The sequence below is a fragment of the Macrotis lagotis genome, chromosome 1 (genome assembly GCF_037893015.1).
Source record: "Macrotis lagotis isolate mMagLag1 chromosome 1, bilby.v1.9.chrom.fasta, whole genome shotgun sequence".
Taxonomy (NCBI): domain Eukaryota; kingdom Metazoa; phylum Chordata; class Mammalia; order Peramelemorphia; family Peramelidae; genus Macrotis; species Macrotis lagotis.
The window spans coordinates 497187635-497211788 of NC_133658.1; the positions used below are offsets into that span (position 1 = coordinate 497187635).

The 24154-nt window shown below is 34.1% G+C and overlaps 1 protein-coding gene across 1 annotated transcript in view; it reads right to left on the minus strand.

Moving 5' to 3' along the window:
* Positions 1–3430: 3430 nt before the first annotated feature.
* UBASH3A (ubiquitin associated and SH3 domain containing A) overlaps positions 3431–24154 on the minus strand; it is a 100888-nt gene continuing 80164 nt past the window's right edge. Inside the window, exons 11-14 of the mRNA XM_074213915.1 lie at positions 19086–19230; positions 13022–13122; positions 12214–12323; positions 3431–4885 (exon numbers count right to left, since the gene is read on the minus strand). Coding sequence (XP_074070016.1) covers positions 4751–4885; positions 12214–12323; positions 13022–13122; positions 19086–19230 — 491 coding nt within the window. The 3' untranslated portion in view covers positions 3431–4750. The remainder of the gene's footprint in view (positions 4886–12213; positions 12324–13021; positions 13123–19085; positions 19231–24154) is intronic.

The window sequence follows — 24154 nt, forward strand, 5'->3', positions numbered from 1 at the left end:
AATAGTCTATCTTATTTCAGCTTTTTGAATCTGTACTTCTATAATTCTTATAAGTCTAAATAGGTGGATCCAAAAATTTTTGCAATGTAGTTTTCAAAAAATGAATTTTTCTTTCTATCTCTTCTTGTTGGGCATTGGTGTTTAAAGAGAAGATGATGATTTATGTAGTTTAATTTTATATCTTCTTTTTTTTAGGTTTTTGCAAGGTGATGGAGTTAAGTGACTTGCCCAAGGTCATACAGCTAGGTGATTAATTATTAATTGTCTGAGACTGCATTTGAACTCAGGTCTTCCTGAATCCAGGGTTAGTGCTCTATTCACTGTGCCATCTAGCTGCCCTTTCTATTTTGTCACTGTTTTAAAGTTTCATTTTTTTTTTCAACTAATTTTAAAATTTTAGACTTCTAAAAATAAACCATCATATCTTTGGTAAAAAGTGATTTGTCCTTTCTTTGTCTATACTTAGTATCTCGATTGCTTTTTCTTGTCAAATTGTTATAGGTAACAGTTCTAATACTTCATGAAATAATTTTAATAATGGAATCTTTTCTTATCTTTGATCTTATTGGAAAGGTCTCCAGCATTGATTCATTTCATCTAATGCTGGCTATCTTCTTTTATATAGAAACTACTTACTATATTAAAGAGGTCCACTTTTTCTAATATTTTCTACCAAAAAAAAGAATATATTTTGTTGAAAGGTTTATGTGCAACTACTGCTAGAAATCTATGATTTTATCATTCTTGTTTTTTCATGTCTTATTCCTGTTTATAGTTTATTTCATATTGGACTATCCTCCTGCTTTCTTAGCTAGATATAACTGATCATATTGAATAATCTTTTATTTTTTCAGTTAATCTGTTTAACAGTTGTAGCATTTTAATGTGTTCAATGTTTTCTTCATCTGGGATATTGGTTTATAGTTTTTTTTTTTAATTTTTCAAGGCAATGGGGTTAAATGGCTTGCCCAAGGCCACACAGCTAGGTAATTATTAAGTGTCTGAGACCGGATTTGAACCCAGGTACTCCTGCACCACCTAGCCACCCTGGTTTATAGTTTTTTGTTAACTACATTATCCTTCCTTAGTCTAGGCATCAAGACTACATTTGTATCACTGGAGTTTAGTAGGTTACCCTTTTCACATTTTTCCATATAATTTAGACAATATTTGAATTAATTTTTCCTTGAATCGCTGATGTAATTCATTTGTATTTGAGTTTCTCACTAGTGAAATCCATCATGGGATGATTTTCTTTTTGCTGTATATTATTTATTCATCTTCTTTATGTAAAATTTAGTTAAATCCTCTAATTCTCATTCTGTTAGACTAAATATTTATATTTTTTATCCATGTATATGAGTTTAATGTTTTCAGTTATTGTTGGTTAATTTTTACAAAATACTTTAAGATATTTCCTTTGTTTTCTTCATTTTTTTTGTGAATTGCTAAAAAGTTGTGATACTGGTAATTTTTTTCATTTCTCTTTTCATATTAGAACAGGTAATGCCTTATCTAAAGTTTTAGATTCCCCCCCCAAAACGATCCTAGGTTTTTAAAAAAAAATTTTTTTTTGCTTTCTATTTTGTTATTCTTCTTTGATTTTGAAAATTTCTCCTTATTTAGTTTGCTTTTTAATTGATTGATTTTTCTATTTTTCTTTGTTGTATGACAAATTCATTGATCTGTTATTTTCTTTTGTTAATGAAGCTGTTTAAAGATAGAAAATATCTAAGGATTGCTTTGTGTATATGCCAGAATTTTTATTATATTGTTTATTGTTAAAAATTAACTTTGATAGAAATGTATTTCTAAATTTATATTTTAATTCATCAACCCTTCAGGATTAAATCATTTGATCTATAATTAATATTAAATCTTTTCTTCAAAGATCCTTTATTGAATATTGGCTGACTCTGGAATCAAAAGACTTGCGGAAAATCACACATTTGATACTTAAAATAGTATGTGATCATGGTCAAGTGATGACCTTCAGTGTTGCTTCTGATTCTTAATGTATGAAACAGGGATGGAGAAGATAGTTTCTTAAGTCTTTTCCAGCTTTATATCATCCTGTGAATATCTAGCTTTTCATTGCAGACAATACAGGATGTGTTTAATATTTCTTCTTTTCTGAATTTGTGATGATTTTTAATCCCTAAACAATGTTAATGGTAAAGGTACTATTCACAGCTGAGAATTATATACTCTTTTCTATTCCTTTTCAGTAACTTCAAGAGAGTTATTAAAAAATTTCTGTTTAAAAATATTCAAGTCCTTAATTTTGTTCTTATTTATCATTTTTTAGATTTAATTATTTCTGAAGGGCATGCATTAGGTTCTTTATTATAATTTTACTATTTCTTTCTTTAATTTGTTATACCATTCATTTGAATTCTTAGGTCCTATTTTTTTTTTTTTAGATTTTTTTCCCCCAAGGCAATGGGTTTAAGTGGCTTGCCCAAGGCACACAGCTAGGTAATTATTAACTGTCTGAGGTCGGATTTGAACCCAGGTACTCCTGACTCCAAGGCCAGTACTCTATTCATTGTGCCACCTAGCCGCCCCATGGTCCTATATTTTTTTGTGCATATGTGTTGTATTCATTTAATTGTTTACAGCAATTTTAAGCATAATATCATTTTTCCTTTTATCTCTCTTTTAAAAAATATTGATAGTTTTCCATTATCTCTTTTAACTATATATATTTTTATTTCTGCCTTCAACTTTTTTTACTCTTGTTTTTACTCTTCCTTTTGAGCTTATTTTCATTTAGGGTTTAAAAAAAGTTTTTTTTTAAATATTGGCAACAGGTAAGGGTAATTATTATGCATATTTTACCATATTGTTACATTTGGTGATTTTTAAATATTGTATTACTAAGTCTTGTTCTCTTATTTTAACTAGTGAAAGGAGACAAATCATATCATATTTCTTCTCAAAGAGTTTTAAAGAATGGATATATGAAGAAAGATGAGAAAAGATATATTTATTGAGGACTGACCAGTGACCCAGTTCCTACACACATGTAAAGTGCTGTTGATGTATACTGAATATGGAAGAGCCTGTGGAACCTGTATCTAGGAGAGTCATAATGATGCTTAATAAAAGTGGCTCAAGGAAGTTTTTCAGCATGCATAAACTGTCTATAATTGCTTCTGGTTCCTAATCATATATTGAGTAGGACCCTTTTAATTGACTTTGCCCAAGAAACAAGAACCAGAGGGAGGAAGGTGAAAAATCCCTAGTCAGTCTTAGCCCTTTCTTTTACTTTAGCTTCTTTCCATTTGATTTCTTTTTGTTAGGCAGCAATACTCATTAGAAAATTGTTGTTTGGGAAAGAGGTTTCAGGAACTCTTCCTCTGTAAGGCCTGTGACTGAAAATATCTCATATCTCATATCTCATATCTCAGTTTTTGTCCTTAGCATTTATTCTAGGCTAAAGAGATTAACCAGAAGGTTACAATCTTGAATTTCAAAATGTCAGAGAAGAAGACCCCAAATTCCAACTGAGAGTTGAGTCCATGTTGGGTTTTGTTGGCAGCTCAGCATCCATCCTCCTTAGAATGTGATCCTCAGGATCCAGCTAAATAGTAGCTGAGACTAGGATTAATCCAGTATTGATGTGAATGTGAATCTGAATGTGAATTGGTAGGGCCAATCCTATGTTGAGATTCTGTTAAGTATGAGCCCATTCTCCCAGAGACTGAGGAAGCAGATCCCTCTTAGGTATTGTGGGAATATTGGTTGTGCTTCTGTTCTTGGCATTTTCTTGAAGTAAATAAGTAAATATCCCTTATTTTATTTTTTTAAAATTACATGCAAATATAATTTTCAACATTCACTTTTTTGTAAGATTTGAGTTCTATATTTTCTCCTTCCCTGCCTTCTTTCCCCCTCTCTAAGATAGCAAGTGATCTGATATGGGCTATATATGTACAATTATGCCAAATATATTTCCAGTAAATATTCCTTTTAAAAAACCTAATTAATATTTGAATTGGTTAAATTTGAAACTGGGGCCACTGGCACTTCCTGAGGATAGAAAGAACACACCCAGAATGGGAATTCGAGTTTCTGGCATTAGGGAAGAGCTATCCCCAGGCCCTCAGGAGTATTTTCTAACTTTAAAAGAGTAAGGTCAAATAATATACATTGCATGTAAAAAAAAAAACTTAACATTTTTATGGGTAGGCCTTGGATAACTGTAAATTATGCCATACTTCACCATTTTGTTTGGTTTTCTTAGTTTTTTTTCAAGGCAATGGGGTTAAGTGGCTTGCCCAAGGCCACACAGCTAGGTAATTATTAAGTGTCTGAGGCTGGATTTAAACTCAGAGGTACTCCTGACTCCAGGGTCAGTGCTCTATCCACTGTGCCACCTAGCTGCCCCCATACTTTACCATTTTGATGAAAAATGGCAATTATATTTTCAAGATTTCAATACTTAGGAAACATTAAAGATACATGACACTATAACTCATATTTCTCATATTTCTCATATTTAGGTCCTGCATACAATGTGAGACTTCTGATGTATTAATGTATTCTCAAATTTGGATTTCCTAGAACAAAAATGACCACCAGTTATACCACAAACCAAAAGTGGAATTTTTACTTCTACAATTCATGACAAGAGAGGAAAAAACCCCTTTATATTTATAATAGTATTTTACAGTCCCATAAAGTGCTAAGTTATGAGGAAATTTTTTTCTTTTCATCATGAAATTACATTGAATAATGAGAGCTCCTAACAATCCTGTATCCAATTTCTCCAGTTAAATGCTGAATTTGACCCATGAGTTAATGTTTTAACTGGTGGATTTTTCATTTTCCATTTGTTCTCTTCCACTTCTTCACAGAAACACATGCCAAGTGAAGGGATCTGAAAAAGAGATTTTGATAGTTTGTTAATAAGGACTTTTGACCAAGCTGGTTACAGAACCAAACTCGTATACATTCACTTCAGCAAAATCCTTAAATTCATATAGGACAGAATAATAATAAAGAAATCAATCAAGAAATCATAATGAATTTCTTTGTCTTTTCAAGAAATGCATGGAAGTTAGCCAGGAGTTCATCCATAGCAAAGCTGAGAGAAGTACAGGCAAATAAACTCAAGCAACGAGTGACCTTCAGGTTAGCCTCCCAACCCAATCAGACTGGTCGGAAATATCTGTAGCGTTCAGAGATATATTCTGTAGTCATGAAGAACCAATTATTCCTCCTCACTACCATTAAGAAAGCCTTGGGTAGCTAAGAAGGCCCAAAGATAGCAATCTTGAGAATTTTGAGCTTTTGTAGATATCCCCAGAGATCCAGCACTATAGAACTCTAAGATCCAAGGGTCAGATCCTTGGGAGGTGGAGGTCAGCATAAGAACTCAGGAATCTCAGTGCAATATCAAGCAGGGCTGATCCTTCCACTCAGGATAGCAGGGGAAGAGTAATTGACCCTGGTAGACAGACTCAATTCACAAACTAAAACTAGAGTGAGAAGTAAATTAAAAAAAGATATCAATCAGGTAAAACTCTATGTTTGTCTATCCATCGGTCTGTCCATATGTGTGTCTGTCTGTCTATCTATCTATCTATCTATCTGTCTGTCTGTCTGTCTGTCTGTCTATCTATCTATCTGTCTATCTATCTATTTCTCCATCTATGTTCTACCTAAATATAGGTGATCTTCTACCTAAATATAGATACACTTGAAAGAATATCACACATATATGGATATTAATTATGAGTTTGCACATACATATTTTTATTTATATTTATGTGTATGTAAGAAGTTGATTTACAGAGTTTCAAGAGAAGGAAAGAGTAACTTCATAAAAACTGAGGAGATACTCAGAGAAAGAAATATATTTTTCATAAGGACTATATGTAAAGAAATGAAATGGGAAATAATGTATTAGAGTTATTAATAAAACAATTGTAAGAATGAATTGCTTAGAGAAGAAAGTGATATACTTTTATGTATCAGACATCTGAAAACTAGACTAGACTAGACAGAGGCTAATGACTATGAGAAAGAAGAAAGTATTAGGTCAAAATTCAAAAATGAAAAAGAAAAGAATATATGATAGCTGAGATCAGAAACAACTGAACTTTTTTTTCTTTTAGGTTTTTGCAAGGCAAATGGGGTTAAGTGGCTTGCCCAAGGCCACACAGCTAGGTAATTATTAAGTGTCTGAGACCGTATTTGAACTCAGGTACTCCTCACTCCAGGGCCAGTACTTTAGCCACTACGCCACCTAGCTGCCCCAGAAATAACTGATTTTTAAAGGCGGTGAAGGAGAGTTAATTTAAGAAACACTGGCCTCCTTGAAAATCATGAGTTAAAAAACAAAACAAAACTTGGGCATTATATTTAAATTATATTTATATTTAAAGAAATATATTTATATTTAAAGAAATCTCAAATCTATTGGAATTAGAAAGCAAAGCAAAACAACCCCCCCAAACTATTAACAATTCCTTGAAAGAATCCCCTAGGGGCAGTTAGGTGGTGTAGTGGATAGAACACTAGTCCTAGAGTCAGGAGTACCTGAGTTCAAATCTGGTCTCAGACACTTAATAATTATGTAGCTGTGTGACCTTGGGCAAGTCACTTAACCCGATTGGTTGCCTTGCAAAAAAAAAACACCAAAAAAAATTCCCCAAAAGGTATGTGCCAGTTCTAGTTTACCATCTGAAAATTCAGAGTATGGTTTTGGGGAAAATTACATAAGCAGAAAGAAACAGTTTCAAATGCTAAACAATCACTATCGATCACACAAGATTTGACCACTTCAAATATAAAAGATAAACTTTATAATACTATAAAAAGCATAAAAGACAGGCTTAAAATGTACAATAATTTATTCTGAAATTGTTGTTTTGTCATTTCAGTTGTGTCCATTTTTTTCATGACTCCATTTGAGGTTTCCTTGGCAAAGATATTGGATTGGGTTAACATTTCCTTCTTCAGGACAAGAAGGGATTGAGTCTTAGGAGCTCTCTGATAAAATTCATCAGCTAAGGACTCTAACTAAACTTTCGAGAGACAGAACCCACAAAGGGACCCAGTGAGGCAGTTCTCATGTTTAGATTACTTAATATGAAGCCTATCCTGTTCCCTTTCTTGTGGGTGGGAGAAGACTCTTTTGACGGTCTGTCTGCATTAAAACTAACAAGACTGATTAGATCACTGATATGGTATCCTCTGCCACTTGGCCAAGAGTTCAAGCCATGGTGCTGTTGGAGCCAGAGTTGTAGGGAAAAGTGGTACATCCAAGTCAGTCTAGTCAAAAAGCTGAAAAATCAAGGTGCTTGGGATTTGAGACTAAGAGGGGTTTTGGAGTTAGAATTGGAACATTGCTCTATGGGAACCAAGTCAAGCTATGAACCTATTTCTCTTCCACTCCCCAGAGACACACTCTTGGTTCAAGGGAGGGGAGCAAGATAATGCCTCCCAAATATTGAGGGAATAAGTTTGTATATGTGTCATTAGATCTTTTTAAAGTAATTATTTCTGTATAAAAATTAATGTGATAAATGGAACTCAGGTGCCACACTAATTAAACTACTGAAGAATTATAGAGCTAGATAAAAGAATAAAATTCTTCTAGAGGAACGAAACACCAAAAATATCAGAAGAATCAATGAATAAAATGAAAATGGGAAGAAAGGTGTAGGATTGCCAGATCATAAACTATATTACAAACTATACTACATAGTCATCAAAACACTTTGGTACTAGGTAAGATATAAAGATATAAAGATATAAAGCACAATGTCTAGAGTGCTTTGCTTGGAGTCAGGAAAGCTCATCTTCCTGAGTTCAAATCCTTACTAGTTTTATGACTCTGGGCAAGTCACAACTCTATAATACCTCAGTTCCTCAGCTGTAAAATGAAGGAAATGACAAAACCTTCCAGTATCTTTGCCAAGAAAATCCCAAATTGGGTCATGAAGAGTTAAACATTACTGAACTGATTGAACAAGAAGTGTAACAGATCAGGTGCATAATATATGGAAGCAAATGAACAGCCTAATATATAGTCTAACAAACCCCAAATCCCAGCTATTGGGGAAGAACTTACTATTCAACAAAATCTATTGGGGAAAACTGGAAAGTAGTCTGGCAGAAACTAGGTATTGACCAGTATCTTACATTATATATATGGATAAGCTCCAACTGGATACAGATTTAGACACGAAGACCAACATCATAAACAAATTTTTGCAGTATGGAAGAAATTACTTGTCAGATGTTTAGATAGGGGAGGAGTTCATGACCAAACAAGAGATTGGCTAGTTCATGGAAGGTATTAGGTTAATTTTGATTACATAAAATTAAAAAGCTTTTACATAAAACCAATGCAGTTAAAACAAGAAGAAAATCTGATAATTGAGAGAAATAGTTGTATCAATTTCTTTGAAAAAAGGTTTCATTTCTAAAATATATAGTGAACTGGGTCAAAATCATAAGAATAAGATCCATTCTCTAAGTGATAAGAATATTGAATAAGCAGTTTTCAGAGGAAGAAATCAAAGCCATATGAAAAAAATGGTTAGGTGGCATAGTGGATAGAGTGCTATCTCCAGAGTTAGGAAGACCTAAGTCTATCTAGCCTCAGATATTCTTTAGCTGTGTGACTCTGGTCAAGTCACCTAACCTCTGTTTGCCTCAGTTGTCTCATCAATAAAATGGGAATTATACATACCTACCAGGGTTATTCAGGAGATCAAATGTGATAATAATTACAAGCATTTAGTCCAGTGCCTAGCACATTATACTTATATAATTTATACTAAACATAAGTATAAGTATTATATAAATATTAATTATGATTATTATAATTAGAAAAAGATATATAAATTTAAATAACCTGAGATACTACCTCATATCAAAGTGACTGATATATAAAAAAAGGAATGCTGAAGGGGCAGTGGAATAATAGGTCCATTTATGTACTATGGGTGAAGCAGTGATTCAATCCATTCTGAATGGAACATTCAGAAACATTCTGGAAAGTAATGGAATTATGTACCCAAAGCTATTGAAGTGCATATCTTTGACCCATAATAACACTTTAGAGCTATATTGCAAAGAGATCAATGAAAGAGGAAAAGGAAATATATTCATAAAAATATTTATAGCAGTTCTTTTTTGTGATGGCAGAAACTGAAGGAAAGCCTGAATTTTCCCCTGATTGGGGAAAGGCTGAACAAATGATGACATAGGAATATGTTGGAAAGCAATTTTATTTCAAGATATCATATTGAGGATAATTTCATAAAAATCTGGGAAGACTTTTTATGAACTTATGCAAAGTGAAGTGAGCAGAAGTAGGAGAATAATTTAAAGTGAGAGTGATGTAAAGATAACTGAAAGACTTAGTAACTCTGATCTACACAATGACCAATCACACTTCCAAGAGATTCATGATGAAACATGCTTTCCACCTCCAGGTAAATTGATGGTGTATGCAGAGTTGTAAATAGTAATTTTGACAATAAACCTTGTAATCCACAATGTAAATCTTTATAATCCCTTTAGTCAACCTTGTAATTCATAATTTTAAAAGTAATACAAGATTAATTGTGCAAGATAGAGAATTAATTACTATAGTAATTTACAGATGAACATTTTTAACGTTACTTTCATTTTATTTAATTACTCCTGTTGTCTAAATGCTAGATTCATTTGTTTCTACTTTGCTATAAATTTATTTGCTGCCAAAAATCTTTATTTCTCCCTCTAGGCATCTGTTTTCCCCCCTTTGCTAGGTGTGGCTCCAAATGAGAATGAAACCTTAGAGGTGGAACATACAAGCTAAATATGGAATTCACCTGCTTCCCTTTCTTTTAATCAATTTATTTGTTCAATTTTTCTAGTCCTAGGTTCAATCTTATCAAATTAATTGCATCTCGATCACATGTTGTTCCACACAATATTGTGCAACTTGCCTACATAGGCTAGAGGTTGTTCATGACTCTAAAGGGAATGTAATCAATCAAGTGGAGATAAAAAGTTGGATTGTATACCATTTTTCTTTTATCAGTTGATTATGAGTCTTATCTCCACACCACTACATTTATCCTTCACTATTATTTTGTATTCTTCCATCCTTTTTCTTTTCTCCCACTGTACAAGTTCCTAACTCAACTTGCCCCATTTATATATATATATATATATATGTATATGCCTACACATATAAATACATTATATACATGCAAACATATATAGATATATATAGACATATGTATATATATCTATATATATCTGTATATATGCACATGTAAATATATGGCACAATACATAACCAATCATTACTTGGATACCCACAACAGGTGGCCATAGAAATCTGCTCCCTACTTCCTTCCCACTCCCCCCATACCTGTTCCTATCACCATGTGCATATAGCAGGTATGATTTGAAGGATGGCCTCTGCATACTGAAGTCTAGACTTCAGTCTCCCCCTTTTTTTTTCTTTTTTTTCTTTTTTTTTAGGTTCTTTTTAAATTTTTTTGCAAGGCAATGGGGTTAAGTAGCTTGCCCAAGGCCACACAGCTAGGTAATTATTAAATGTCTGAGGCTGGATTTGAACTCAGATACTCCTGACTCCAGGGCTGGTGCTCTATCCCCTGCACCACCTAGCCGCCCCTTCCCCCTTTCTTTTGAGCAGAGTGCTCCTCTAAGGATAGTAGGATCAGTGGATTGTTTTCTGCATCGTAAAGCTCATTACATTAACTTCTTTACCCTCAAATTTACCCTTCTTCCAGATTTCCCTGTTTCTGATGAGTGTAGTAGCATCCTTCCATTCCTCTAGATGGTCATTTTTGGTGTTATCTGGGACTCCTCACTTTTGTTCACTCCACATATCCAATTTCTTGCAAAAATCTTGTCATCTTTAGCTATAAAATATTTGTCTCATCTCTCCTTTTCTCTCCAGCTACCTAGTCATTGCTTCAGTTTGTTATTAAGTGTCTTAGGCTGTATTTGAACTCAGGTCCTCCTGACTCCACTGCACCACCTACCTTCCCCATTTCCTATTTTTAAAGTTTATTTTTATATTAAAATCTCAAACTCGTGCAAAGTGACTGGTTCTGAACTAAATCGCTATATAAATACAGAGCAATGTTTGAGAGCTCTCTGAGCTTGTGATGTAGCATTTGGTATATATGAAGATGAGAGAAGTGGGGTTTTAAAAAAAATGAGAGAAAAAGTATGAACTTTGGAATAAGTAAGGGACTTTTCCAGTCTCAGACATGTAGAGAAAGCTAAATATATCTCCTCATTTCCAGCACTAGCAACCTAGATGACTTTCATCATTCTCTAGCAAAAATAACCCATTTAATCTCACTTATTCTAATCTTTCTAACTTCTCTGATATCTGTCTTACTTTGATAAATGTTTGCTAGCTATTTGTTGTTATTGTTGTTTTATACATGTGTGTTATAAATTTTTTGATTAGAGGGAACTAAATTGACTGAGAGTAAGCTAATTATTATCCTCTCAATGGGAGGCAGGACTACCCAGAATGACCAGGGAAAGTGGTTTTTATTCTGACTTCAAAATAAACTGAAATATGTTGCATATGTAATTTTATCCCAGTGTCCCTCTTGGAGTGGATAATAAATATAATAAATACCCTTCCTACTCTGCCCAAATTGTCCTCTGCATATATATATATATCTATATATATAATATGGGCTTTTCAAAACCCAGATTTTATATATCTAAATATATATTTTTCACATGGGCTGCCCTGGATGTTTATGGCCACCATTTATACGTGAATTACACGAATCAGCAAAAATAAAACCCCATACAAAAACAAACAACCCTCTTACAACATTATTTCTGTGAAGGAAGACAGAATAATGACCTTCAGAGAAAACCATTTGAATCATCAAATCATTAGAGCTAGATAGGGCAAGAGAACATGGTATTTAGAGTTGAAAAGGATATCAGTTATTATTTGGTCTAATTCTCTATAAAGAGAGTAAGGTCAAGGAAGATAATTGATCTCTTCCTGATTACAGGACTATTTCTCTTAGCTCCCAATTAATTTATTTTTCCATAATATTATACCACCTCTTGAATTATTTTCTCACTGATTCACTTGATCATTGAGACTGGAGGTAGGTATCAGGACTTAGTACAGCACCCAAAGAGAAAATAGCATTCCATAAAGAATTTCCTACTGGAGAATCCATTTACCTTTCTGACCAGTTGGGCAAAATCACTGATGTCTCTCGGTGGGAGGTCAAGCAATGGTCGAGTGCAGGAGTCTAAGGCTGAACCATGACTTACAATTGAGATTATACCACCTGAAAAAGGAAAAGATAACTAAAGCAGTGACTATTGAAATTTCCCAAGGTATGGATTAGGGTCTCCTATTATTTTGTAGGGTGGATCAGGAGAATGCTGACAATATTTAACAACCAGCTTTTTGAAAACATGTCAAAAACAGAAGATTCAGCAACTACTGTTAATAATGCATATTATGACCAAATACTTCTTAACATTTTCTCTATCATTTTCTTTACAACAAAACAATAAATTAATCCTAATTTTTAGTATTTGTTCATTTAAAAGGTGGGCAAATGCTCTCACTGAAGATTTAATATTTGGCTATTGCAAGCCCCTTGGGTGAAGGTATTTATTTATTCCCCCCCAAATCCAGAGAATACCTGAAGAATAGTGACGAGATAAGGTATATCAGTATAATGGTAGAACTTTTTGGGCATATCTAGGAGTGTCAAGGCTCCCAAACCAAATTTGGTCAAAATACTCACCATTAATATTAGCTAATATATTTTGTCTTTTTAAATAAAATAATGTTGAGCTGATTTGATTTTGACTTGACATACTTGTTCTAAAATCTTCTCATTCCAATTCTATTGTAGGAAAAAGATACCAATTTATTTAGATAGTAGTTATCTTGGCTAGTTTCTAATACAGAAACAAGATCCTGAAGGTGGGAATGAAAACAGTTATGTCTATTGCCAGAATCATTTGCTTTTACCTGGGCAGGAAGCAGCAATCTGCTTCACAGCTGTAGAACACCTTTTTACATAGTCATCATAACTTTCTGATGGGGTCAGGGAGGAAAGTGGGAATTCAGATCTAAAAAAAAGAATAAAGAGAACAGTCAGTCTCATGGTGAATTAGGGGAAATTGGGAAATTTTCCCCACACAACAATATAATAAAGTATAAAGTAGTTTCCTAAGGGAGAAAAAAAATCAGATAACATGACAGGTTGCTAGCCCTTGAATGAAGGCAGCTGACAGAATATGGGAAACTAAACTCATTGACTGAGAATCAACCAGATCTTTGGTGATTTTTTTAGAAAAGCAAGTTGTTCTTGGTTTGAAGCTGACTTGAAGAATCTTTAAACTCTTGAAAATATGATTTTCATTTTTTTCTCTTGTGATTCTTCCAGAGTGTGGCAAGGTGTTAGAGAATTCAAACCTATTTCTCTACTCTGACCTCCGCCAGAATCACAAATGAAAACATCTCTTAAAGTACAATACTATTTCATTACATTCATACACAATCATTCCCCAATTGATGGGCAGCCTCTTAATTTCCAGGGTTTTTTGTACAGGACAAAAGAAGTAGTATTAACATTTTTGTATGAATAGGATCTTTTTCTCTTTCTTTGATCTCTTCTGAGTATCATCCTAAAAGTGGTATATCTGGGTTGAGGGTCATGCATAATATAGTAACTGCATATAATTTAAAATTTTTTTCAGAAGATTTGTATGAATGATACAGGGTGAAGTAATCAAATAAGAACTATTTACACAATAACTTTAAAATTATAAAAGTCATTCATTCTGAGGTGCAATGACTAGCCATTATTTCAGAAGACCAGTGATGAGCTTTCTTATCCACTTCCTGACAGAGAAGTAGATTCAGGGTGCAGAATGAGGAGACATTTTTTTTGTACCCAGAAAATGAGGGTTTTTGTTTTACTTGATTATGGATGCTTGTTATAAGTAATTTGTTTTTCTTTTTCCCCCAATGAGGTGGGTACTAATAGGGAGAAAAAATAGATTTCTGTTAAATTAAAAAATTAATTTGAAAATAGTAATGACTTCTTGTGGCACAGAAAACATGCTTATATAGATCTTGAGAAGATGATTCAAAGACAATACTGCTTGAATTCTAAACTCCTGTTCTAAATTTTCTAAAGAGCATGATTCTAGAATATAGCTCCTAGAAAGAAGGTTTTGGAATATACCAACTTAGAAAATTGCCTTCTGAGTAATTTGAAGTTTAGGATTTCCTGAATTTGAGAACTTTAGGCACTGGATTTTCTAGAGAGAGAGAGAGATCTTTTGGTTTATTGTGCTTCTTGCAGAAAGAAGAAGACAGTCCATTTGATTTCCACACCACAGAGCTAGGCAAGGAATCCTGTTCTTTCTGAGAGCATTTCAATACCCTAACCAAAGATTGTAGTTAATTCATAAATGGAGATAGTAGAGACTACAGTAGTCTTTCTTTCTGGATGATCTCCAAGCAGTATCTGTCAGAGACCACAGGAGCAGCCTTCAGAGTTTATTTAGTAACCAGCAGAGGGAAATCCAATATAGACTATGGAAACAGGTGTAGTATGGACCTCTGCAATCTTACACAATTGAAGGTACAAACTATCCCTTCATGTAAATTCCCATTGGAAGCTTCTATCCCACATGAATATATGTTTGATCAACTGTCTTTACATTTTATATTATTTCATTTGGTGATTTCATTAGCCCCAGCTATCATCTCTACAGCTGACTTTCAGAACCACTAATCTCACTGCTGATTTCTAATCTCCATCTCCCTATTAGACATCTCAAATTGGATATCTTATGAACATCTTAAACTCAACATGTCCTGAACTGAATTGATTATCCTTTCCCTGAACTCTTTTTCCTAACTTTCCTGTTACTTTGAGGATGACATACCCACATCAATCAATTTTTGTTTCTACTTTGACATGGTCTTTTGTATATGCTCTCTTCTCTCCTCAGACACCACTATTATTTTGGTGCAAACCCTCCACATTTGGAATGATACAATTGCCTATTTGCTGATCTCTTTACTTCAAGTCTTTCACCACTCTAGTCTATCCTTCAATCAGTTGCCAAAGTGTTCTTCTTATCATTCAGGTCTGACCTTGCCACCCCTATATTCAATAAGCTCCAGTGGTTTCTGAATGTCACCTAGAGGATCAAATATGATCCCCTCTCCTATATTCAAAATCTTTCATAACCTGTCTCACCTAACTTTATAGTCTTCTAATACTTTACATTCTCCCCAACTTCCCCTTCTCTGTGATCCAGTGACACTAGATAACCTTCTTAAAGTTCCCTGGACATTTTATTTCTTGTCTTAAAAAGAATTTTCTCTGGCTGTTCCCCATACTTTAGGTTGTTTTTTTTTTTGCTCTTTTTTTTTTAGGTTTTTTTTTTTTGCAAGGCAACTGGGAGTTAAGTGGCTTGCCCAAGGCCACACAGCTAGGTAATTATTAACTGTCTGAGACTGGATTTGAACTCAGGTACTCCTGACTCCAGGGCCGGTGCTTTATCCACTGTGCCACCTAGCTTCCCCCTTGTTCCCCATACTTTAAATGCTCTCTTTCCTTGCTCTTCCATCCCATTTTCCATGACTTCCTACAAATATCAGCTAAAATTCCCATATTCTATAAGGATCTTTTCATGCACTCCATTATTTTTAATGCTTTCCTTCCATTGATTATTTCTGATTGAACCTGTATATATAACCTGTACATAGTGTGTTTGTATATAGCAGTTTGTATATTGTCTTCCCTATTAACCTTGAGATCTGGACTATTTTAGTATGGTGTCTAGCATATAATAAGCATTTAATAAATGTTTACTAGAAAAGGGGGAGATTGCATATGGAACTGAACTTATTTGGTTCAAGTTTGTCTTTTTGCCCTACTATTTACAACTTGATTTTTTTTATTATTCCAATTTTATTTGGTAATTTCAGCATTGGTATATTTGTCATTGTCCTCTTCTGAATATCCTTCTATATTTTTTATTTTTAATGATTCATTAATATTCTTTTTTGCCCTTTTTAACTATTATTTCCACTATCCTCTTGCTCCCCTAAATCAACTGTCCTTTAAAAACTTTGTCTTCTAACAAATATAGTGGTGTAAAACAAATGCACATATTGGCTATCACTGAAATTCATGCCTTTAATTCATTAACTTTCTGATGAGTTTAGTTATCTTAACTGGTTAAAATATTGGAATTATTGTATAAATTGTTTTCTCACTTCTGTTCACTTTGCATGGAGATAATCTGTGGGTTTCTTGCCTTCCTGGAGAATCTCTAGCCAGGGCCTTATTGTCTTTCTGACTGTCACATTTTTATTGGCCAGGGTCCTATAGTTGCCCAAGTTTTTACAGGTTTCTTTGAGGCAACTCCTCTTTCAAAATCTGTAGATTCTCTCTGTCATTTTGGGCAGTAATGGACTGGATTAAGGAGTTTATTGTCCCCCCCCACCTTTGAATGTCTTGATCATTATTTGATATGGTGATTTTCATATTATTTTGAAGGAATAAATGTGAGAAATCTGGGGTCTTCTATAGTCATTAGATATTTCCATCTTAACCAGTAGTCTCAGTTTAAATTTCTTTAGTTTTACAGCAATCCAGGGAGCCATTGTACCAGCTCTTGTTAAGATTGTTTCATTTTTCACCAAGTCCTGGGCTTTAAGTTGGTCCAGAAATATAAGATTCTGTGAAAACTTCTTAAAGAAGACTTGACCTTTTCAATTTTTCAAATTTTCCTTGATTGATTCAAAGCTGGCTTGATTCTGAATGTCCATGGATCTTGAATCCTGTAGCGTTTTGAGACTGGATGTGTCCAGCCCAAAGATATTAGCAAATAGAAATTATCACCTCTTATAGAGAATCCTTTCATTTATACATTTCTCTGGTCATTTTCTGTGACAGTGGCAAAATCCTCAATGAGCAATATCTCTCTAATGTTAGAGAATCAATGAATCAATCTTTGAAGTTATACATATTAAGGAATCTTGTGTGCTATGAATATACTGAGAAAAACTTTGATATTTTTATTTTAGAGAATCTATAATTACATTCCCCCCCCCCCCCCCTTAGTCAAATGTTTTCTTGTGTGGCTGTGAAGATGTGGTTTGAGGCCACATTTTATTCCACCAATGGTTCCTTGTGTCCAAAAAATTAATTTTCTTATGGACAATCTGAGGCTTTTGGTACTTAGTTAATCTAGTTCTCAGGCAATAGCCACCTTGCTGCCAGACCACACTCAAAGCATTCCCAGCTTGAGAGAGCTTGTAATTTTTTGGCATGATGTCCTAAAACCTGCAAGGACAAAGTAACAGTTGACTTCTAGAGACATGTAGAAGGAAACTAGACTCTCCCTTACTCCTTCCCAACTCTGGTCTTTACCCTGAGAAGTAGGAATCAGCCTACTGGAGTCTCTGCTCTTGACTTGGCCCTCTGGGTGACAGATTATTTGAGTAGTGGAGAGTTTAACCGTGTACCTTCTTTGGTTCCCCTGAGGGAAGATAGCAGGAAATTAGATGCTCTTTTTTTTTCTCCTCTCTGATTTTTGTTCCTAGGAAAGGATCAGGAATTTGGAATATTCTCTTCCCTTTCTGCTTCCCTTGCCCACTGTATTCAGACAATTCCTTTTGGTTATTGGTTTTCCCCTGGGAAGAAAGTCAATGTTTCAAATCCTGCCTCTGTATATTTTCTCAAACTTTACTCCAATTTCCAGAATATATGGCTTCAACATCTGCACCTCCCCAAATCCTCATCTTCCTTCAAGATTAAGTTCAGTTGTCACCTCCAGTATGAAATTTCCTTTGAGCTATCAGTTACTTCTTATTTGTGTATCTCCCCAACAGAATGTAGGCTTCTTGGGGGAGGGTGGCTGTTTTTAATCTTTGTAACTGTAGTGCTTAGAACAACATCTATGGATATTTAACAAATGTTGAATTGATTTATAAAGTACAGACCCATGTCTTTTGTTTATCTTGTATCTTACACAATCCAATGAAATTATTTAAGAAGCTTTGTCAAATTGAAAAAGAGTTGAAAATTTAGTTTTAGATATTCATTTTTCTTCTTAAAGAGACTATCTTTACTTTCTTATTCTTACTCACTCAACATTTCAATAAGTTGCCATATCTTGTCTTATCTATATTCATAATATCTTATTTATTCAATCTCTACTCAGTCAATTTCCTAGTCTAACCCTCATCACCTCTCTTTTGAATTATTGTAATAGCCTCCTGAGTAGGTTTCTTCTCTGCAGTCTTATTTCTCCAAGCTATCATTTAGAAAATACCAAAATAATCTTCTTAATGTAATGAAAGTTCCAAAGATGCTCAATTTCAAAACATGAAGGCACTCTGATTCTAGGAGGAGACATTCTATGTTCTACCATCTCAGAAGGAGCAGCTTCTTTTGGTTGTCTACATAACTAGAAAAGATTGAATCCTTAAAACCTCAGGCTCTCTTTCCTGCATTCGCTTTCCTGTTAACATTCAGAGGGTGAATTTCATCAACAGATCATAATTCAAATCCCTCTTTAAATCTCTTCTAAATGATTACCTTGTTTTAATCATATTGGTACATATATTCACACACACACACACTCATGCACACAGACAGCTAGATAGTACAGTGGGTCTACTAGGGCCAGCTCTGGATTCAGAAGGACCTGAATTAAAATCTGACCTGAGATATTAGCTAAGCGATGTTCCACCCAGTATTTTTCCAAGAAAACCTCATATGGGGTCATGAAGAATCAGATATGACTAACTGACAAAACTACAACAAACTGATGTACTTGTTAAAATGGAAGTACCTTGAGAGCACAGACTATTTCACTTTGGTCTTTGTACTCCCAGGAACTGGTAAGTACTTTACTTACACTGTAATATGCAGCATAGCATGTTAATCATGGTGCTTGTGTATTTAAATTATACAATGTGAGAAGAGTTGTCTAAAGTTTAAATGATGTGAAGCATGTAGGTACAGAAAATTAAAGGGAAAAATGCAAGACTGGCATACCTGTAATCAACATCAACATTATACTTTGCTTTGGTCAGTTCAGCCAGTGTCATGAGGGCAGGGATTGTTTCTCCTATTTCCCATTTAGTCCATTCAAAGAGTCCAGGTTCCACTCTTATTTTCAGTGATTTCTCCTGTTTGAGCTCTTGATTCAAAAGAAGACACATTTTGTGGTGATTTGGGTTATATGAAACTGAACCTCAGATTTTAGGAACTAGGATGTAAACATGCCCAAACATCTTATTTTAAAGAAGATAAATTGAAAACTAAAATGCCCTGAAGATAATATAACTGAAAAAAATAGCTGTGTAAAAACTAATATCATGTGAAACTAATGAATGACCTGATAATCTCTATGTTTGTTACCATAATTACACACTCAATAAATATCGTCATTAGTAAGTCTAGTAAAATCACATGTAGCCAGAAAGTTAAATTAAATCAGTATAACTGGAAAGGTAAACTAAGTATCATTGATATAATTTGTCCCAAGAAGTAAAAATATGATCTAATCTAGGAAACTATGCAATTTGAGTGACATACAAATGACCATTAGTCACAGCATTATTAAACATCTTGAAGATAATGCCTTAGTTCTCTACAGGGTAGAATTTCTTTAACAAACAAACACTTGGTTAATACAATAGAATTATACATTCTTCAGGAACAGGGATTTGAGAGACTTGGGAAAAGGCAACACTCAACACTTTTGTTGATGGAATGGTTTGACTTCCAAGCTGGACCTTTTTACCTTTGCTCTTATGAGAGCAAGAAGCAGAAATCTGTTGGCTAAAGGGAGATTTAGAGAGAAGGGCCACCATTGCCATAGTAAAGGGGATTAGAGTAGAATAATGTCAAAGAGATACAGTTTCCTATGCTCATCCTGCTAGGTCAGGGACTATGTTTTTGCCATTTGTTGTTGCTGTTTTTTTTTTTTTTTAGGTTTTTTGCAAGGCAATGGGGTTGAGTAGCTTGCCCAAGGCCACACAGCTAGGTAATTATTAAGTGTCTGAGACCAGATTTGAACCCAGGTACTCTTGACTTCAGGGCCAGTGCTTTATCCACTGCGCCACCTAGCCGCCCCTGCTTTTGCCATTTGTTACGTTTTCCATGCCTGACACATTGTAAACATTCAAGTAATGCTTGTTAATTATAGTTCTAGCCAAATTTTGGAGCCTGTTGAGCAGCAAAAATAATATGCACAGGGTTTGGGCAATTCCAGAGTAGGAGTAGATTTGATTTGTGAACATCTGAGGCCTATTATGGAGAGACTGGGTAATTTTCCGTTTTTATCAAATAACCGCACAAGGTTTATAAGGTTGAGGACCTAAAGACAATTAACCTGGAGAGTAAAGATGGTAGCATAAAGGAATTCTCTATCTGAGCTCTTCCAAATTCCCTTCCAAACATTTTTAAAACATAGCCTCAAAATGAATTCTGGAATGACAGAACTGACAAACATATGAGAAGAAATAGCCCAAAGACACTTCGAAGGTTGACAGCAAAGGTCTTTCTCACTGGAGTAAGAATGGAATGCAGTCCAGTGTAGACCCACCCTGGAAAGCAAGAAGTATGGGGGGTAAGAGAGAGAAGAGGGAGAGTTGGGGGTGGGGGAGTTGTGGGGTGGTGGTGGTGGGATTGATTTAGTGGTTGTTGTTTCTGAAGCTCTCTGCCCATAGATGGGAAGGAGATTACAGATCACATTTATAATCTGGTATAATGTAATGATCAACTGTGAATGATTTAGCTATTCTCAGTCCTACGATGATCCAAGACAATTCCAAAGGACTTATAATTAAAAAAATATCCATTTCCAAAGAAAGTGATGTAATCTGAATACCGATAGAAGCATACTTTTAAAAAACTTCCTTTGTTTTTCTTTTTTTTTTCAATCTGTATTTTCTTTTGCAACATGGCTGATATAAAATTATATTTTGTATTAATGTGCATCTATAATCTATGTCAGGGCTATCCAATACTTAGGACCACATTAAAATAAAATAATTATTTGACAGCTGCACCCCAAAAAAGCATAGTTCTTGGGTGCAAAATTCTATTACATTGCTCATATGCAGTTCTGAGTCCCATTTCAGGGCAAAAGTATACTAACACAGCAGAGTATGAGGTTCCAGGCAAGTGGGGATCCTGGCACAGTACTAGTGGAGAAAAAAGTGTTTGTGATCATTTGCAGACAAGGAGAGCATAGGCCAGGAGAGCAATGACCTTTCCTTAAATCATACAAGATGTATGGAAGAACTGAAAACTCACAAACCCCCAGAACTAGTTCTGAAAATGGCAGGACAAAAATTCTGGAGCCTGGGTCAGTGATTCCTCCATCCCAGGAACAGAGCTCAACTTTCACATACAGTTAAAAGCAAAAATTAAACTAGAAAAATGAGCAAACAACTAAAAAATAACTTGACTATTGAAAGTTAGTAAAGCACAAAAGAGTTTTTTATAGAGCTAGGAAAAAAATCATAAAATTAATCTAGAACAAAACACTAAGAATATCAAGGAAATCAAAAAATATGAAAGAAGGAAGCCTAATAGTATCAAATATCAAATTACATTATAAAGTGATGATCATCAAAACGATCTAGTATCATCCAAGAAATAAGCAGTGGATCAGTGGAATAGATTAGATAGCAAAAATCTGTAGTAAATGACTATAATAATCATAGTTTCATAAACACAAAAATCAGAACTTTTGGGACAAGAACTCACTATTTGACAAAAATTGCTAGGAAAACAATCACAATTTGGTGGATACTAGGCATAGACCAACATCTCACACTGAATGCATGATTTAGACATAAAGGAGGATAAATATAATAAATTAGGGGAGCATGTTACAGTTTACCTATCAGATCTATGGGTAAGGAAAAAAATTTAAAAACCAAACAAGAGAGCATTATGGGAAATAAACTGGATAATTTTGATTACATGAAATTAAAAAAAATTTTCACAAAGAAATCCAATAAAGCCAAGATTAGAAGGAAAGCAGAAAATTGTGGAAAATTTTTAGAGTAAGTTTCTCTGATAAAGTTCTCATTTCTCAAATTTTTAAGTAAATGTGTCAAATTTAGAATAATATGAGTCATTCCTCAATTTATAAATGGTTAAAGAATATGAAAAGGCAGTTTTCAGAAGAAAAAATCAAAGCTGTCTATAGTCATATGAAAAATACTCTAAATTACTCTTGTTTAGAGAAGTGCAAATTAAAACAGCTCTGAGGTATGACTTTACACCTATCAGATGGGTTAATATGATAAAAAAGAAAATGATAAATATTGAAGGGAATATAGAAAAACTGGGACACTAATATATTATTAGTGGAAGAATTATAAACTGATCTAACTATTCTGGAGAGTAATTTAGAACTGTGTTCAAAAGACTATAAAACTATGTATATCTTTTGACTCAATGATATCACTACCATGTCTATATCCCAAAGAGATAAGAAAAATGACAAACATGTACAAAAAATATTTATAGCAACTATTTTGGTGGTGGTAGAAATTGTAAATTGAGGGGAAACTCTTCAATTAGGGAATGGTAGAATAAGTTGTGGTGTGATTGTGATGGAATACTATTGTGCTATAAGAAATGATAAGCAGGACAGTTTCAGAACAATCTGTAAATTCATAAATAACTCATGCAAAGTGAAGTGAGATGTGGAGAACATTTTACATAGAAAGAGTAATCTGATATAATGTAATGATCAACTGTGATTGATTTAGCTATTCTCAGTCCTATGGTGATCCAAGACAGTTCCAAAGGACTTATAATTAAAAAAAATCCATCTCCAAAGAAAGTGATAGAGTCTGAATACAGCTAGAAGCACACTTTTAAAAAACTTCCTTTGTTTTTCTTTTTTTTCCAATCTGTATTTTCTTTTGCAACATGGCTAATATAAAATTATATTTTGTATTAATGTGCATCTATAATCTATGTCAGTGCTGTCCAATACTTAGGACCACATTAAAATAAAATAATTATTTGAGAGCTGCACCCAAAATAAAAATTACAGTATGCTAATATAATAGTTAATTTGTAGTCTTACCTTAGTTAGGTTTAGTCAGCACTGTGTAAAGTCATGGGACTTTTAACTTTAAAAAGTGGGGGAATGCATGTCATCAATACAACAGGTGATGTAAAGTGCGAAAGCAAGCACAAAGTGCAAAAACAAACAGAAAACAGCAAAGAGACAACACAACAGTATAAAGGTAAGTGTAAAATGACTAGTCTCTATCCCCCGATCAATTGAAAATTCTGTGTGATGTGTTTCAACTGTAATACCGCTTAAAAATCTCTAAGAAAATTAACATCAATGAGATTAATTAATTAATTAATTTATTTATTTTAGGTTTTTGCAAGGCAAATGGGGTTAAGTGGCTTGTCCAAGGTCACACAGCTAGGTAATTATTAAGAGGCTGAGGCTGGATTTGAACTCAGGTACTCCTGACTCCAGGGCTGGTACTCTATCCACTGTGCCACCTAGCTGCCCCGAGATTATTTATTAGTGATGGAATTAAATAATCTAACATGCGCTCCATGAAAATTATTATTTTGTTTTTTCCCTCATGGAAATTAAAACCCATGGGTGCACCAGATAAAAACATACTGTTGGCCTCCTTCTGGTTGCTGGTTGTATTTTGGACAGCCCTGATCTATGTCAGATTTCTTACTTTTTTTTTTTTTTAGTTTTTTTTTGCAAGGCAAACAGGGTTAAGTGGCTTGCCGAAGGCCACACAGCTAGGTCATTATTAAGTGTCTGAAACCGAATTTGAACCCAGGTACTCCTGACTCCAGGGTCGGTGCTTTATCCACTACGCCACCTAGCTGCTCCTCTTACATTTTCAAGGATGAGAGAAAGGTGAGAAGGAGAGAGAATATTCAAAGAATATTAATAATTATTTTTACATGTAATTTGAAAATAAAAAAATAAAAAAATTTTAAAAAGGCAATCTCTACCATTTATTGTTCATAGGAAGATTAATTGAACTCCCTGATGGATAGGTAGTGACAAATGATGAACACTTTCCTTAGGGGACTCTAGTTATAAAAAT